The sequence below is a fragment of the Limulus polyphemus genome, unplaced genomic scaffold (assembly GCF_000517525.1).
Source record: "Limulus polyphemus unplaced genomic scaffold, Limulus_polyphemus-2.1.2 Scaffold277, whole genome shotgun sequence".
NCBI lineage: Eukaryota > Metazoa > Arthropoda > Merostomata > Xiphosura > Limulidae > Limulus > Limulus polyphemus.
Window position 1 is genome coordinate 176768 of NW_013665887.1, and position 17726 is coordinate 194493.

The 17726-nt window shown below is 35.0% G+C and overlaps 1 protein-coding gene across 4 annotated transcripts in view; it reads right to left on the reverse strand.

Moving 5' to 3' along the window:
- Nucleotides 1-17726, reverse strand: part of LOC106456975 (zinc finger E-box-binding homeobox 2-like) — a 115948-nt gene that overhangs the window by 25122 nt on the left and 73100 nt on the right. For all 4 annotated transcript variants that reach the window (XM_022382775.1, XM_022382777.1, XM_013916358.2 and 1 more), the window contains one exon: nucleotides 3502-4065. In XM_022382775.1, the coding sequence (XP_022238483.1) occupies nucleotides 3502-4065 (564 nt within the window). The remainder of the gene's footprint in view (nucleotides 1-3501; nucleotides 4066-17726) is intronic.

A 17726-nucleotide genomic window follows, 5' to 3' on the forward strand; every position in this document is an offset into this window, starting at 1 on the left:
AGTTGTTCGCAGCTGCAACTAGACGCTATGCCAATGTACAATGGACTTAATAAGGCTGGTCGGTATGTTAAACACCAAAAGATGTAACATTTTGACATTCAAAAGCACTTTATTTGACATAGTCAATAAGTTTTGTACAAAGTTTTATAAAAACTCCATAGGAAAAGTAATTTGACAAAGATTGGATTTGAACTTTCAAATTGCACAACAAAACACACCGGCTTTTACCTCCAGGCCACGTTAGCTTATTCGCAAGAAGGGTGGTGATTTTCATCTATATATACTTAATAGTGAAATTTCCCGACTTTAGGGCCCGATTTCTTCGCGAAAACACCATATAGGAGAAAAACTGTCTTTGGATTCGGGACATAAAAATATAAAGGTGAAATATTATTCGAGGCAAGTTTGGGGCATAAATTGTCCGTGTGAATAATTTTGTTTTTGTCTATTCCAACACTCACCGTAAAGAAGTTGCCAAGAATATTCAGTGAGCTCATTCAATTTTTTACGTAAAACACCACAGAAACCGGTTTCGATACCCGTGATAAGCAATGCAGAGGTAGTCAATTGTGTAGCTTTGTGCTTAACATCAAACAACCAGTTCAAGTAATTATTCGAAACGATTTATTTAAAATATTTGCAGGGTATTGGATTTACAATAATATATATATATATATAATGCTAATAATTAAATTGGTTATTTTGATTTATTCACTCCCTTCTGCATGGCAGAATCTTGTGATTTCAACCTCTTCTGTTACAATATCAATCAAATCATTTACTAACATTGCATTATCTGATAACGTTAAAAAAAATATAAACGGACAGAGAGTGTTTGCAACGAGGCCAGAATTCGACATTAATTTTCATATCAAAAGTATATCGAAACTCTCGACAAAAAGGGAAACAGCAACTTAAAAATCGATTGAAATGTCGTTACTAAGGGATGATAAAGGGGCGACAGTGTTCTCCAGAACTACGAGAACCAGATACTATCGTAATTGCACATTGATAAAATATAAAGTCGTATTTTCATACGCGAGAACCCGATAAACAAAACTGAATGAGAAGAAAATATGTATATAAATCATATGCATGTTTGATTCAGAAGACGGTGTTATAACAAACCGACAAAGCAGACAAGTTAAGAAAAAAACTGTTACATATCTGTATATAAGTTTTATTCGATTTTTTTTTCTGTTCGACGATAATGATACTAAACCCTCACTAATGATTGCTTTCTAAGATACTTTAGACAGCCATGGCTGATTCTACCAGCAACATTTGCAAGAAGTCTCCTTAGTGATGCTCTAAACGTATAACATGAGGTCGATATTCTGAGTAATACAGTAAATATTGAACTTAATTCATGGTCTACCATAGGCTAATTATGCATCGTTGCGTCTAAAATCCAATAATTACACAAATCCATATATAATACATAAATACACAGACAAATACATACATATAAACATATTTGTTTGTGCTGTTTGACTGATGCAACTTAGCATTATGTATAATTAAGCTCTCGTTTTTTCTCCTCCCTGTTTAAAGATCGTACATTAAATACGTCATCTCTAGGTGGATAATCTATCCTAAGGTGTCTCAACTTCGGTGTACTTTTAGATGGTTTGTCTCTCTGAAGCTATCTTGTACAAACATTTCGCTTCTGTGGATCAAAACGAACTGACTTGTTGAACAATTCGAGATGGTAATGGATTTCGCCTGCATGCACAATTGTTCTTGTGTGTCATTAGAGACAGCATTAAGTAATGTCTGTCATGTACTATATCAGGTAGCTTGCTTGTTTCGTTTGTTTGATTTTTGAATTTCGCGCAAAGCTACACGAGGGCTATCTGCACTAGCCGTTCCTAATTTAACAGTGAAAGACTAAAGGGAATGCAGCTAGTCATCCCCACCCACCGCCAACTCTTGGGCTACTCTTTTAACAACGAATAGTGGGATTGACTGTTACATTATAACGCCCCCACGGCTGAAAGGTCGAGCATGTGTGTGGGAGGGGGATTTGAACCCACGACCCGCAGATTGCGAGTCGAGCGCCTTAACCACGCCTGGCCATGCCGGGCCATTTATATTAATGTCCTAATAACAATAGTGTTTAAAAATAGTTTTGAAAATAAGTTTTGAACTAACCTCAACGCACATTGTATCTCAAGTTTGAGTATTATCAACCAGTATTCTAAGAAGTTCCAAGTCAACAACTATTTCTAAGCTAGCAATCAACCAATCATTTGCAAATTTATAAGCAATTGAAATAACAGAGAGAGCTTTCAGTAGAATGTGACATCTTATGGTAAAAAATATTTTGCATAAGCTACAACAGTCATCTAGCTTAAATCCGTAACCTTACTACCACATTGTACTCCATGGATGACGTCTTGCAATGTTGTTTTTTTTTTTATAATAATCTATATTATAATATGTATATTTACTAACCATCGCAGACATTGATAAATGTGGAGTAAATTAAATTGTTAGAAGTAAACACTAATATACTTTTCGTTTGTTCTTAGGGTTTATATTGCTAAAAAATCGAGTTTCAATAGCCGCAGTAGGCAGAGCACAGACAGCCCATTGTGCAACTTTGTGCTCAACAACAGACAAATCGTATTGTGGGTTAATTTCAATTTTACCAATGACCTTATTCAAACATTATTTCATTATAACATATTTCGTGAAACTATTTTTCTTTTTTTTTAAATCAAGATACTTCTGTGCACCGATTAAGCTCAATGTTCCAAACAACTGTTCTTTATTCTATTGGGCCACCCGAGTTCAAACTCTGTATCGTAGGAAGCGTACCTCACGTCTAGGTAAGGAAGCACTGTAATCGGCATAGCTACTGTGACCTAACATCCCAATATTTGTCGTTAGTGATACATAACCTAAAAACTTATATGATAAACACATAACACCACACACACACACTAGTATTTGAAATTTTTCATGTTTTAAAAAGTCTTTGTTTCCCATTTTTTAATACAATTAGGAAATGCATTAATTTTCAGAACATTTTTAGGCACAAATACGTGTTATATAAGCCAATTTAAAAAAATGCTTGTGTACGTGTTTTTCATTTATCAAAAACAAGCAGTCAACATAGTTTTTGGAGGCAAATCACGTATAATTACCATTTCGAGATTGTCTATTTAGGGCAGATTTAACGACGTAAGTTTTGTCCATTTAGGGCAAAATTAACCATTAATTTTTTTTCCATTTAGGGCAGATTTAACCACGTAACTTTTGTCCATTTATGGCAGATTTAGCCACTTAAGTTTCTCCATTTAGGTCATATTTAACCACTTAAGTTTTGTTCATTTAGTTCAGATTTAAACACTCAAGTTTTGTCCATTTAAGGCGGATTTAACCCTCTCAAGTTTTGTCCATTTAGGGCAGATTTAACTATTTACGTTTCCGTTCACTGTTAATAAACACTCAAAACTCTTACAGAATCATACATGAATAAAGACTAGGGCTTACTTTTAGAAGGACACCGTCTATTTTTCTTAGCGAGACTAGCTTGTCCTTTTCCAAGAGATTCTGGAAATATAACAGCTGTATCACTTCGTTTTAGGTACTCTTGAATTTTGTCTTCCTCAGTCTTCAGCCTTTCATCTGTTTCCTCCTTGATGACAAGCCGTGACTTTACCTCGCCATCCATATAGTCCTCATCAGTTCTTGATGAGCTATTTTCACAACTTTCACTGTTCTTGTTCAGGTCACTTACAAGGTTTAAAGGGCCATTTAAATGTTTTTCGATGATGGATTGTGTATCCTCATTGCTCTTCCTAACAGTCATATTTAGCGTGAGCTGAAAACTGTTCTTAAAAGAACCATTTTTAGGACTGGGAAAGTTTAAAACCTCTTCATTGTTTTGTTCTTGTAAAAAATTCTGCAGATTCATAGTTTTATCTTTTTGTGCGTCTCTCCCTATTTCATTAGTTAACGATCCATGGGTCGCAGAGCAATCCTCTTTAGGACTCGAACTTTCTAGAACTTTTAAGTGATACATTTCGCCTTCTTCTGACATATCTTCAACTTCCACTAATGAAAGGAGGAAAAAATAAGAAACATATCAGAATACAGTTTATTTTCTCTGAGAAAAAAAAAGAGATGCTACCTTCAATTTATTATAATCCACCCTTAATACATATTGAGATGAAACTAGACCGTTAAACGGTGGTTTATAATTGGTTTTTGTGTAATGATGCAATTGATGCACATGCTAGTGCAGTAGCCTGTCGCTGAAAATGTGATCTACAACCACATGGACAACACGTTTAGATCCCATTTATCTGGCCCACTGCTAACTCTCGATCACATGGCCAGGTGGATAGGGCACTTGACTTGCAATCTGAGGGTCACGGGTTTGAATCCCCGTACCACCAAACATGCTCACCTTTCAGCCGTGGGGTGTTATAATGTGACAGTCAATCACACTACTCGTTGGTAAAAGAGTAGCCCAAGAGTTGGCGGTGAGTAGTGATGACTAGCTGCCTTCCCTCTAGTCTTACACTGTTAAATTAGGGACGGCTAGCGCAGATAGCCCTCGTGTAGCTTTGCGCGAAATTCAAAAACAAACAAATTCTCGATCATTTCAATATCCGTAACGGATAGACTTCTGACTAAAGCATTTTTGGCGCAACCTTTTCTTGGAAATGATATTATTAGAGCGAAACAGCAAAGAGGTGTAAAAAACGAGACACAGCAAATGTAAATAAAACTCTCTAGATCATAGTAAAACTCGTATGGAAATGTAAAACAGCCCAAACAGCATCCCACGAGATACAGAACTTCTGTCAGGACACCCTCCCAGAAAATGAGATCTAACAAATTGCACACATCGTGTACAAGATAATTCATATTTACAAATATCTTGACCTTGTAAAGAAGCGTAACCAAAAAGTGTACAAGCTTGTCTCCAAAAAAGTAATGAGAGAAAAATAAACTTTTGAAAACTCTGCGAAAAATTCTTGGCGCTTGAGAGATGAAGTTTGAACATTAGATGAATCATTGGTGTACTTTAACAAAGACAACGAGAAAGGGACGATTGGCTTCCAACCAAGTTTTGTTTGTTCATTTGTAGTTGAGCACAAGCTACACAATGGGCTATCTGTGCTCTACAGAATATAGTTTGTTTGTTTTTGAATTTCGCGCAAAACTACCCGAGGGCTATCTGCGCTAGCCGTCCCTAATTTAGCAGTGTAAGACTAGAGGGAAGACAGCTAGTCATCACCACCCACCGCCAGCTCTTGGGCTACTCTTACAGAATATAGAGTAAGTATTTGTTAGGCTTTGTGGTTGTCGCAGATTTCTCATATCATGGAAACTATAAAATTCAGAAATCTATAGTATATAACACAAATGAGAACTCCGGTTATATTATCAGGAGAACTATAAAATTCAGAAATATATAGTATATAACACAAATGAGAGCTCTGGTTATATTATCAGGAGAACTATTGACATCATGTACATATAGGAGATGAAATTCCTGCACTGAGTGGTCAGGACACCAAGAAAATATGACTAATTCAGCATAAAACGCCAAACCGCACGTGTAATTTCACAACAACTTTCCATGAGCTATGGAGAATGAAATAGGAGTTCAAGTGATCATCTCCTTCTCCAACGTGCTTATTACAGGTGGCGTTAAAAAAAATAAAGAAATAGTATTTTCAGCCGCAGTATAATGGCTCTTAGAAAGGCTCTGAGTTTTTGTTTTCTTCAAGTACTAATTTTAGCTTATAGCTAATTACAGTTTTGAGCTCAGGAGGTCAAACCCTTTCGATTGATGTATTTTACCACACCCCAAGGTATCATAGATTAATTTACTTTAATCTCGCCTAAAATAATTTCAATTTTAATCCTGCTTAAAATAATTGCTATTGCCGTGGTTATTGTGGATTTCCACTTGTTTTACCATATGCTAGATATAAGTGAATTAGAGTCGACGAAAGATCTGGTAAACAAATCAATATCCATCTTCTGTAAGTGGCATAAAATGTTATGTGTTTCTACAGTGTTGCATCACAGATAATGCCATTCAACGTACGAAATCACAATCACAAGGCAGCAGTATTTTATTAATTATTATCATTTTAACTTTTGTATACGTAGAAAAATAGAGAATAAAAAAATTAAGCCTTGTTTTACAAAACCTATAGAGCGGAACTGACGTAATAACGCGTTACTGTTAATACCGATTTTTTTTCTGTTTCCTGTTGTGTTTTTTTTTTTCCTTTTTTGAACAAAGACGACAATCGAATAATGGACAATTACTGATGTTCTGACCGCGAAACACGTTTACCATGAAAAGTTTTTATTAGATTAGGACCTCGACTAGGAAATAAAAGCAACGTGAAAATGAACCGAGATAACGTGTCAACCACACTATGAGGTGTACAACTGACAATTTATATCGTTCTTTGCAATTTATTTTTGTCTCTGACGACAAGAAATCACGCAAATCATTAATTCAATTATCCTTCTGCTTTCATCTGTAGGCTTTTGAATTCAGCCTCACCAGTGTAAATTGAGAACTGCGTTTTAGTTATGACTTTAAGAATTCTCTATAATCTATTGAAGATTTATTGCACTGTATATTTAATTGTATTATCTTACCGATAAGCATCTATTGATAGAAACATGTTCACAAATATTTTAATTCTTACTCTACATCAATTTTATATGAAGCTCTAAAACCTTACGGTTTGCAGTAGAGTTTGGAGCAGCGTTATAGAGTTTAACCTTTAAAAATAAACACAAGTTTACGTATGGACTAGTCGGTATAAAATGTCAATATTTCAGTTCAGTCAGTACCAGAGTGATAATTTTTTTCATTGTAGGTTAAGAAAGTAGTGTTAAATTTGGTTCAGGTATTAGCTCTCCACTCGCCACTGTGATCACAACAATGTGTTTTCTAGTTGAAATGCAAACTCGCGAGCGTGCTCCAATCCAAGAAAGAAAAAAAAATACATTCTCTTAATGTGTATCAAGAGGCGACAATTGTGAGCTCCATCCCCATGAAGATAAAGAAAACCTGAAAGTTAAGTATCAGTGTGTCAGTTTTACTCTTCTGCGGTGTATGCTGTAAAACTATAGTAAAATCCAATGCCAGTTCACATGTTATTTGATTTAGGAACTCTGCGGTCCCTGGACTTCCATAAGGATTTACGCCCTGATCTCCAAATTAAATCTCAAATGGTGTTGCTGTTACTATCAGGTAATTTAATTTCTTTAGAAAATAATTTGAAATAATTTATTAAAGATTACATTTAATAAGCTCAAATGCTTACTTACCTTTTGTAAAAATACTACATTTCCAAGGGAAAATATTGAGTCAGAAAAGATAAACATTTACGCGCTTTTTTGATTGAAAATTGATTAAGAAAATCTTAAAATCAGTTATAACCAAATCAGGAACTAAAGTATATCAAGAAGAAAAACCAAGGAATAAAGTTGATATATTATAATTCATCAAAAAAGATTTCGTTTTCAATAAAAAAAAAAGTCCATGAAAATATACAAAAATTACTTCTGATAACAAAAAGTGTAAAAAAAAACAATCATAATAAAGTCTACTCCAAATACACGTACAACCTCTCCCTCCATTCAATGCTGATGTTTTCCTAAAAAGGATGAAGATACACGACTGTCTGAGTCTTTGTACGGGCCTTTTTAATAGATAGTGTTATCAGACATTTACCAAAAGAGGACTGACTTTAATTGCGTTCCATTAATGCACTCCCATTTACCCTCTTGAAATTCTACTCGAGAATAATAAATTCTGCGTAGAGAAACGAACAGTGATTGGCACTTGAGTTACACAGCTGTAACACTGGACAAGAGCAGCGCTTCGTTAAACGAACTACCCAAGCGGAGAGTAGCCACATATATCATTTCCATATACTTCTAATATTTTATTTCTAATGGTAAAGTTCCCCGCAAGCAATAGAAATAAAACATGACATGGAGGCTGTACGTACTTCTTTAACTATACTGCCATTTAAATATAAAAAAGTGAAATTTAATACTAGTTAAAGATATGGAAATTTAGAACCCTCTCTGGAATTTGTAATAATAACCAAATTAATATGAAACATATTTTGAGTGAGTAAAAGAAAAAAAAACATCCAAATAGTCTAACTTTGTAATATCAAACATTCACTTTTTTTTACTTGAGAAAAGTTAGCAGAACCCTTATGATAAGGTTGACGAAGCAAACTTCCACAAAAGATTGTTACAACAATGAATTAAAAGTATTATATAACAAAAACCACTACAAGTCTAAAATCTATATGAGAGTTGCAATAACCTTAAATAATGGTCACCAAGAGAACAACGAAATAACCCATAACAATAGCGAGATATTAAAATAGAGAAAACAATTCAGGGAGAACAACGAACTTTTGCTAAATAATAACTATTCAGTCTCATACGCCTTCTGTTGTGTTTAGGGCATGGTTGTGATTAATCTATGTATCAGTTAATAATAGTTTCGAATTTAATCATTAACTAATGAATTTTTTTTTTAAATGGTGAAAAATTACTAATTTTCCCCAGTAATTTCAGCATTATTTTACCATAACTTTTGTAACGTGGCATTTGAACTTGCCCCCCCCCCAGTGACACAGTGGTATGTCTGCGAACTTATACCGCTAGAAACCGGGTTTCGATACCCGTGGTGGGCAGAACACAGATATCTCTTTGTGTAGTTTTGTGCTTAACTACAAACAAACAATTTGAATTTGGTACTTTTTTGCATGTATAAACTGGCTAATGCCTAGTTTCTTGAACTGCAATAAACTAATTGGATGTACAAAATATGGATCAGCCAGTCAAGCTAAAAGAAAGAACTTCGATTCTCGATATAATACGTCTTTAACTCTTTTTTTTTGCTCTGAATCTCTCGGTACCCTTTCGAAATATTTTTCGCTAAACTACATTGAAATATCCATCGTGTATGTTACGAGGTGTACTTCGCCACATAGGCGTCACCATCTTAGACCAATATTTTTACGATAGCGTCACACGCTCACCTTGGACATAAACTGATTATACGGTTATATACGTAAGCTTCACGTATAACTGGTTTGGTTCAGCTGTATGTTATGAAACCTGCAATCTAATTTTGGAAACTCAGATTGATATTTTTGCTGCATAAATTTTGTTGTTTTCCGAGAGAGAAAAACAACGTAAAAATTTATTGTGAATGGGTTCCATCCTAAGCAAAACGCTCAGAAGTTTGAAAGCACTTACTTACGAATCAAAGAGACACAACTGTGGTGAAATGCAAACATTATGAAGCAACCTTCAAAGCCCACCTGTCAACGTCAACATTCAGATATTATCATGAGCACAAGAACAATTTAAAGATTGGTCTCCCCATCATTTCTGCACCTTCTCTCTACACATCTGGTGACACCTAAACTTCAATCCTGTCGTAGTTTCGAAAGGCCAACCAGAATTAGTGCTTGATAATTTGACTGCAGTAGACCGTATTCCTTTTGACACTCTGTCCAACAGCACAGAAATCAATCCATGGTTGAAAGCTCATGGATTGAAGATGCCTGTAACAGAGAAAGACATCAGAGTAAAGATCATTTTGTTTGGAAAACAACTTCAAGAGGAAATGAAGGTTGAGCTCAAGCAAAGAAAGATGCAGACGAGAGATTCTCCTTTTCCTAGGATGAATGAACCTCTAAACGAAATAGGAGGTACGTGTGACTTGACATTCATGCTACAGGCAAAAACTCTATGGACTTGGCATGATAACAGTTAATGGAAGCAAGTCAGCTACCAAGGCAGTTGAGATTGCTATTAACAAGCTGAAGAGGTTTGAGTTGGACTTGAAAGGGAACACCACTGCTGTTGTCACTGAGGGTACTTGTGTGGTGAAGATGAGTCAGTTGATGGGTGTGAGCCACCAGATTTAATACAATCGTGGAATTAATCTGGCTGATGATGTTCACTGTCCGATAAAGTTGATGAGAAAGAAGAAGAAATTGAGAAAGCTACCAATGAAACAGACTCAAGATGTTGAAGAGAAGACAGAGAATGAAGACTGGCATGAAAATGACCCGGATGACAACATTGATTCTGCAGATTATTTTCGAGTTATGATTGAAAGGATTAGAAAAATTGTTTGCATTTTTATCGTAAATCTCCAGTCAAAAACGATGATCTCCAGAAACTATGTAAGACTCAAAAGAGGAAAGAATTATCTTTGCTTTTGGACACTCGTACCAGATGAAACACTATGCTCATGATGTTACAGAGGTTCTTGGAATTAAAAAGCATTGTTGCAAATGCTCCGATTGATCTTTCTGCCATTAACCTTTTTTCCCTCTGAAGAAAAGATAAAGCTCATTTCAGAAATTATCGAGGCCTTAGAAGTTGTGTAACTGAGTGTCTTGGCATTGGGCAGGAAAGACTGTGACTTGATCAAGACTGAAAAAATCTTCAAGTTTTTGCTGAGGAAGTTAACTTAACTCCGAGTATGATAGGGCGCAAGTTGTATCTGGTTATAAATCAGATGATTAAGGAAAGAAGAAATACAAATCTTGCTGGCTTGTTATGCTATCTGGAGGACCCAAGTACGTACATCTCACTCTTGGAAGATGACACTCTGCTCCCACGTCCATCTAGGGATGAAATTGCCAAAACAACCAAAAACATTTATACAAACCTCTTCCAAAACCATGGTAATGAAAATGGGGGTCAAGGAAGACAGTGAGTATCAAACTGTTGATGAAACAAAACCACTAAAGGAATTGAGCAAGGCAGAGAAACTTGATGCTTTGATATCACAAAAGATCAAAGAACGAAAAGCAAAAAAACTGGATCCGGATTCTTCACTCCAAGAAATATTGAAATGTTCAAAGAGAAAAATGCCCGTTCTGGAAAGCACCAACGAACGTCCAAATTCATTGCTGTTATGACTATACCTCCAGCTTCTGTAGAGGCAGGGAGAAGTTTCAGTGCAGTTAGTCTCTTTCTTTCAAAATTACCCACGTCTTTGAATAATGAGACTTTTAGCAAGCTGCGTTTTATTTGGTCTTATCTCAGGCAACAGAAACAATAAAACTCTTTCACATCCATTTTAGAAGTATTTCATTTTTAATCAATTAATCATTGATTAAATATAATATTTCATCATTCATCGCTTTTCTCAAAAATGATTAATTAACCATACCGCAGTTGTGTTAAAATGTTAATAAATAACAGTCTCAGATTTACAAGCTTCTCTTGTGTTGAAATGTCTCTAAATAACAGTCTCGGTAGTTTCACAAGCTGCCCTTTTGTTGAAATGTCACTAAATAACAGTCTCGGTAGTTTCACAAGTTGCCCTTTTGTTGAAATGTCACTAAATAACAGTCTCGGTAGTTTCACAAGTTGCCCTTGTGTTGAAATGTTAATAAATAACAGTCTCAGATTCACAAGCTTCTCTTGTGTTGAAATGTCACTAAATAACAGTCTAAGTTTCACAATTTGCTCTTGTGTTGAAATGTCACTAAATAACAGTCTCAGTAGTTTCACAAGTTGCCCTTGTGCTTAAATGTCACTAAATAACAGTCTCAGTAGTTTCACAATTTGCTCTTGTGTTGAAATGTCACTAAATAACAGTCTCAGTAGTTTCACAAGTTGCCCTTGTGCTTAAATGTTACTAAGTAACAGTCTCAGTTTCACAAGCTTCACTTGTGTTGAAATAGTACTAAGTAACAACTGATAAGTAACATCTGATAAGCTTCAGTTATATACGTGAAAATGTTAATAAACATATACATTAAAATGTATATAAACAACAACCTCAGTAAGCTTCTTTTATGTTGAGATGATAATAAAAAAACAGTCGTTCAGTCGGCTAAGCTTCTCTTGTGTTGAAATGTTACTAAATAACAGCTAAACAGTTCTATAAGCTTATATTTCCTGATATCATTTGATTTTCTTTGAATAAACGTACAAAGGGCTGAGATACTATCAAAAATTAACAGCCATCTTATGTTGAATTGAAAAATTGTTAGAGATGTGACGTATTTACTGAATGGTTGTGTATGTTTTGCTGTTTTCTAACTTTAAGTCACCTGGATTAATTAATAAATAAAACGCTTATTAAAGCTAACCTTTTTTTTTCTTTTACAAATTACTGTTAAATTCAGAAGGACACACAGTAAGCTACTTAGTAAAATAATAACACAGAAAGTTAATTATCCGTTATAGGTGATTGTTAATTATATAATTTACATTTAAACAGCATATTTCACAGAAAATGAAAATCGTTCTTTAATATTTTCCTTACAGTGATATGTGTGAAGTATTTGCCATTTGTTATTCGAAACTTGAAGTTTCGTTATTAAAATTTAGCCTGGATGTAGTGCGCTGTTCAAGGTGGAATTCGTATTAACTGTCTACACATTATCTCTTTGCAACAGCTGGAACTGCGTAGGCCACATATTCCACTATTGGATCCTTGGAAGTATCACTGTGTGCATTTCTAGCTAATGTTGCCAGAAAGTAAACCAAGTCTCTTGGGCAATAAACAAATAATCCTGTATAACACAACACGTTTAGAGAAAAAAATTCAATTAAGGCGACATAAAGCAGGAGACTTATTTGTTCTGAGTTAGCACCTTACATTTAAACAGTGACTATCTACTTTAAAATACTTGTTCGTTTAAATTAAAAACACAATAACATAATCAACAAAGCTCATCATCTATTTGTTTTGAGTTTCGCGCAAAGCTACACGAGAGCTATCTGCACTAGCCGTCCCTAACTTAGCAGTGTAAGACTAGAGGAAAGGCAGCTAGTCATCACCACCCACCGCCAACTCTTGGGCTACACTTTTACCAACGAATAGTGGGATTGACCGTCACATTATATCGCCCAGCTGAAAGGGCGAGCATGTTTGGTGGGACGGGGATTCGAACCCACGACCCGCAGATTGCGAGTCGAGCTCCCTAACCACCTGGCCATGCCGGGCCACCTCATTATTTGTAAAGTTTACCGAGAAATTTAAAACAATGTCTTTGACATAAATCGATGGATTAAAAAAAAGTTTAACATACGATTAATCAGAAGTCCCTTTATTTAAAATATATAACCTATTCAGTCAGATTAGAAACTCTCGATTTTTTATTTACTTTTACTAGTAAAGATAAAGAACCAGATAGGAAATTTATATGAAAACTGTACAAGATTTATTATCTTGCAAGTTTCGCATGTATGGATGCGCATCTAACGTTTGAAACAAAATTATATTTAATATTTAGCACACATTAAAACAAAATATCGTTTTTATACATCTCTTATAGATTTACCTTTCTAGGTAAATCTCAAATCAAATCTTAGTCTTTTGTTTCTGTTGATAGTTTATTCGCCCAACCTATAAAAGGATAGACATCATTACTATTATAGCTGATCGACTGTGTGTTCGTTGCTAAACGATATTTAATTTACACGTGCAATCCGCTTTCCCGACGAAACCTTCACGAGTTCCTTAAGTTTTCGAAAAAAAGACAGGTTATTGTAAGGCTTATATCAAGAGCTTTAGTATAATATCAGCTTTCGTGTTTAATAACCTGTGTAATCTATTATAAACAAGGGCGGCTTCTGAATTTGTAAGAAATCACAAAAGGAGGTTGTTCCACACTAAATTAAACTTAATCCCGTCTTCAAAAGATGATTTAGGCAATCGTTAATTTTTCACTCTTTTAGGAAATCGGGTTTGTCTTAAGTTAATTAATCAGTCAGACAAAATTATTTAAAATCTTTACAATTACCATACAAAGAATAGATGTTTGTAGGCGTTAAATTCCAATGAGACATCATAAATTAAGCGCATGAAAACTGTGTTCTGTGATTTTTGTTTTTGGTGGATTTGTAAATCATACCTATATTTTACGAGACATAGTAACATTTGGCAACATATGTGTTTCTGCTAGTGTTCGATGTAAATATGACCATAAATCATGCTTTCATAATATACGAAATGTAAACATGCTTAACTGAAACAATTTGCATTTTATTGGCTTTCAACAGGTTTCGTGCTTTTAAAGAAGTCTATCACGTGAACTAAAATCTACTCTTTATCGACTTTCCAGGCAAGGTATTGCTTTTACAAACGGCTAGATTTTTTCAATGAATTTCATCATGCATAACCACCAGATCATACTACTCGATCACGCGCATTCTTGATGCCTGTCTCCAACAACTTTCTCCTATACAAATCTAGTGCATTCAGCTTCTCAGTCTTTCTACCCACACTTCTTAAGTTGTTGAGTCCTGTCTCTTCTTTCCTTTTATCCAGCTTCTATTTACCTCACTTTTTTGTGCTTATTCAGAATGCAAAATTTTTTAACACTTTACCTTTCCTTGTGTTTTTTCTACATTATTACATTACGATGTTCTTTATCATCTTTGCTTTTTTTGTTTGTTTGTTTCATAGGCCCGTGAGCTAAAAGTAGTAGAGCTTTTGTCTTCAGTGCCCAAGGCTTGATCCAAGATACTACGAAGAATAAATAAAATAAAACAGGCTGCATCAGGAGGCGTATGTACGTATGTGATAAGTAACTAAGACCGAATACAGAAAAAAGTATTATCTTGAAGCCGCTAAGCTATATGTTACACACAAAAAAAAAGAACTATAAACGGCCACGCGCTTCATGTAAAACAAAAAATTATCCATATTTATTTAATTTTATTATGTTGAAGTTGGTTATTGTTAAGCACAAAGTTACACAATGAGCTATGTGTGCTTTGCCCACCAGGGATATCGAAACCCGATATCTAGCGTCGTAAATTTGCAGATTTACCACTGACCCATGATCACATACATGTACAACAGTTATGGAAACACACAAGAAATAGACATACAGGAGTTACGCTAAAATATACCTATACACCATTTTCAGTGTAAAGTACATTTCTCTGATACGGCATAACCCCAGATCCCTCAGTATTCCTTCGCCTCTCATTTCCTTTTCTCTTCAAAAGTAGTACTCCAAATTTCCACCTACCCCCCGACTCACATAACCACTAATGTCAACTTATTAATGGTACAAAACATTATAAACAAATACAAAAATAATAAAATAAGTTGTACAACATACTAATATTTTGTGCATGAGCTCTTTGCTTTACACACAGTATTACACCTTGTTTCACGTTGTCTTACAGCTTATCAATATACGATCATGTTTAAAGTGTCCCATATTACTCCCAACAATTCAGCCAAACTGTTTGATCGTCTTTTGACCTTCTCAGTTTTCACATAAGCTTCAAGAATGTGAACATTCTAGTGCAGCCATAGTTGTGAGTTTTCCATTCGCATATTTACTGTCAACATATTGTTTTTTCACATTTGCTATATGCTCGAAATCCATATTTTGTTGGAAGATGAATCTCTGCCTAATAAGTCATGTTCCTGGGGGAATAACACAATGGACCAGAATGCACATGTACTTGTCAGTAGTCAGGGTGCCATCAATGTTGTTTCGATCACCAATACTGTTGGCAGAGATGCAATCCCAAACCTATACTGATCCTCTACCAGGTTTCGGTGTAGATATCGTACATTGAACTGCGATAACATTCTCTTCTTCGCCACCAAACAAATTTCAATTGATTGTTGCCGAACAATTCGTCCATTAATTCGTCTGTAAAGAGCACATATCTCCAGTTTTGCTTATTTCCCTATTTAGTCCGATGTCGTTTCGACCTTTCGGCTTGCTTACCTCTTCTCAGCATCAGTTTTCGAGCATCTACATCCAAAATGAGATCACTTCTTGCTAATGTGGATCTTATTCTTCTCGAGATAACATTCACGTCTGTATTTACAACTTGGTCGTTAGCAAGATCTTCCCTCGACCTATCTCGTAAAGAACATAGCCTTAGATACTTAGCATAACTTTTGGAGAATTTCATTTTTCTAACTCGACCACTTTTATTGTTATTAATGCCAAATTTACGCACCCTCTACAGAGTCTTGCACACAGCTGCTACAGGAACATGGAGTCTTACCGCAATTTTGCGTATAGAATATGCTTTACAAGCCTAAAATTTGTTTTATACACACTTGTTTTGACACTTGCTATTTAAATAGTGGGAGCCATGTATAGATCCACACAACTACTACGGGGTGCAATATAACATCCTGTACTTTTATTGGCTTTATACTGTTGACATTTCTTGATTAGTTGCATTACAAACATCAAATTGTAAGCTACCAAAATATGACTGAACTCTGGTACACTTAGTTTTCGCATGATAAAGGTATAGCATTCCCGTAGTATTTACCTTTTATTATCATTTTCTTCACCGTGTACACAATTATTTTCAATACTGTATGTCAAAATTTTATGGAAAAAAAAGGAAAAAAATCATAAATACTCTAATTTGGTAGTTTGAATGAATTTGTATGAACGTTAAAGATAGTACAATATCTATTAATATGTACTCCATATATATATATATATATACATATTTTTATGATGAGTGTGAAACAGAACCACATTTTTAAACCACAGGTACCAAGCTATATAAAATGTCACAGATGTATTTTAGATTTGCTTTCTGCGAAACATTTTTTTTTGTCCAAATGTTATCTTAATAATTATTGACCTGACATGGACTGGTTGTTAAGGCTCTCGACACACAATCTGTAAGTCGCGGGATCAAAGCTCGTAATCAAACATGCTCCCCTTTCAGCCGTGGGGGCGTTATAATGTTACAGCCAATCCACTATTTGTTGGTAAAAGAGTAGCCCAAGCGTTGGCGGTGGGTGGTGTTAACTAGCTGTCTTCTCTCCAGTTTATCACTTCAAAATTATGAATGCCTAGTGAAGATACTCTTCGAGTAACTTTAAGTCAAAAATATACGAAACAAGTAATTATTCTTTATTTTTTCTTTGATAAAAACATGGTTTTCCGGAAACCAAAAAAATTACGAATATGAAGGGTTTCAGAAAGGCAGAAGACAAAATTTGTAGACTGCCCATATATAAGTTCGAATACTACCAAAATTAAGTTTCTAATTACTTCAATGCTACTTTGATATTCACGGGAAAAGATATTTGACCGTGACAACGGATAAATTTTAAACATTAAAATCAGCACCACTCATGCACAGTGAAACAGTTTCACAACTTGATTAAATGTTACCTAACAAAATTAGAGTTATTGATCAATGACGATAAATCACGTTACGTATACTTTACTGTACGCTTGAGCTCGTTTATTTTATTTTTATAATCTTTTAAACCTTAAAAATCGAACTTACTCATTACAGCATAGCACATTTGAGCAACAATGGTCAGGGTTCTGAAGGCCTAAAGGCTATTATCATTAAGAAAATATTCAAAGCTGTCAAACTCAAGATAGGCCTGTCGGTTACAGTTACAGTTGCGTACGTACGTGAATATTCCGTTCAAGACTCCTTGTAACCTCTGCCTGGGTCATTTAACAAACTCTGACTAAAAAAAATCTATCGATTAGGAGAGACATAGGTGAATTACTTTTCCATTCCGCAGTCTTAGAATTTAGCAAGTTTGATAACTCAGTCAATGATGGAATCCAGATTTCAAAAAAAAAAATGAGAAAGATTGCATGTCACGAACAGTTTATTGCAGTATGACGAACGCTCTTTCACTTTTGATCCTGGACTGAATATAGACTTATTCTCGTTTTCTACCCTTGAACCTTTTT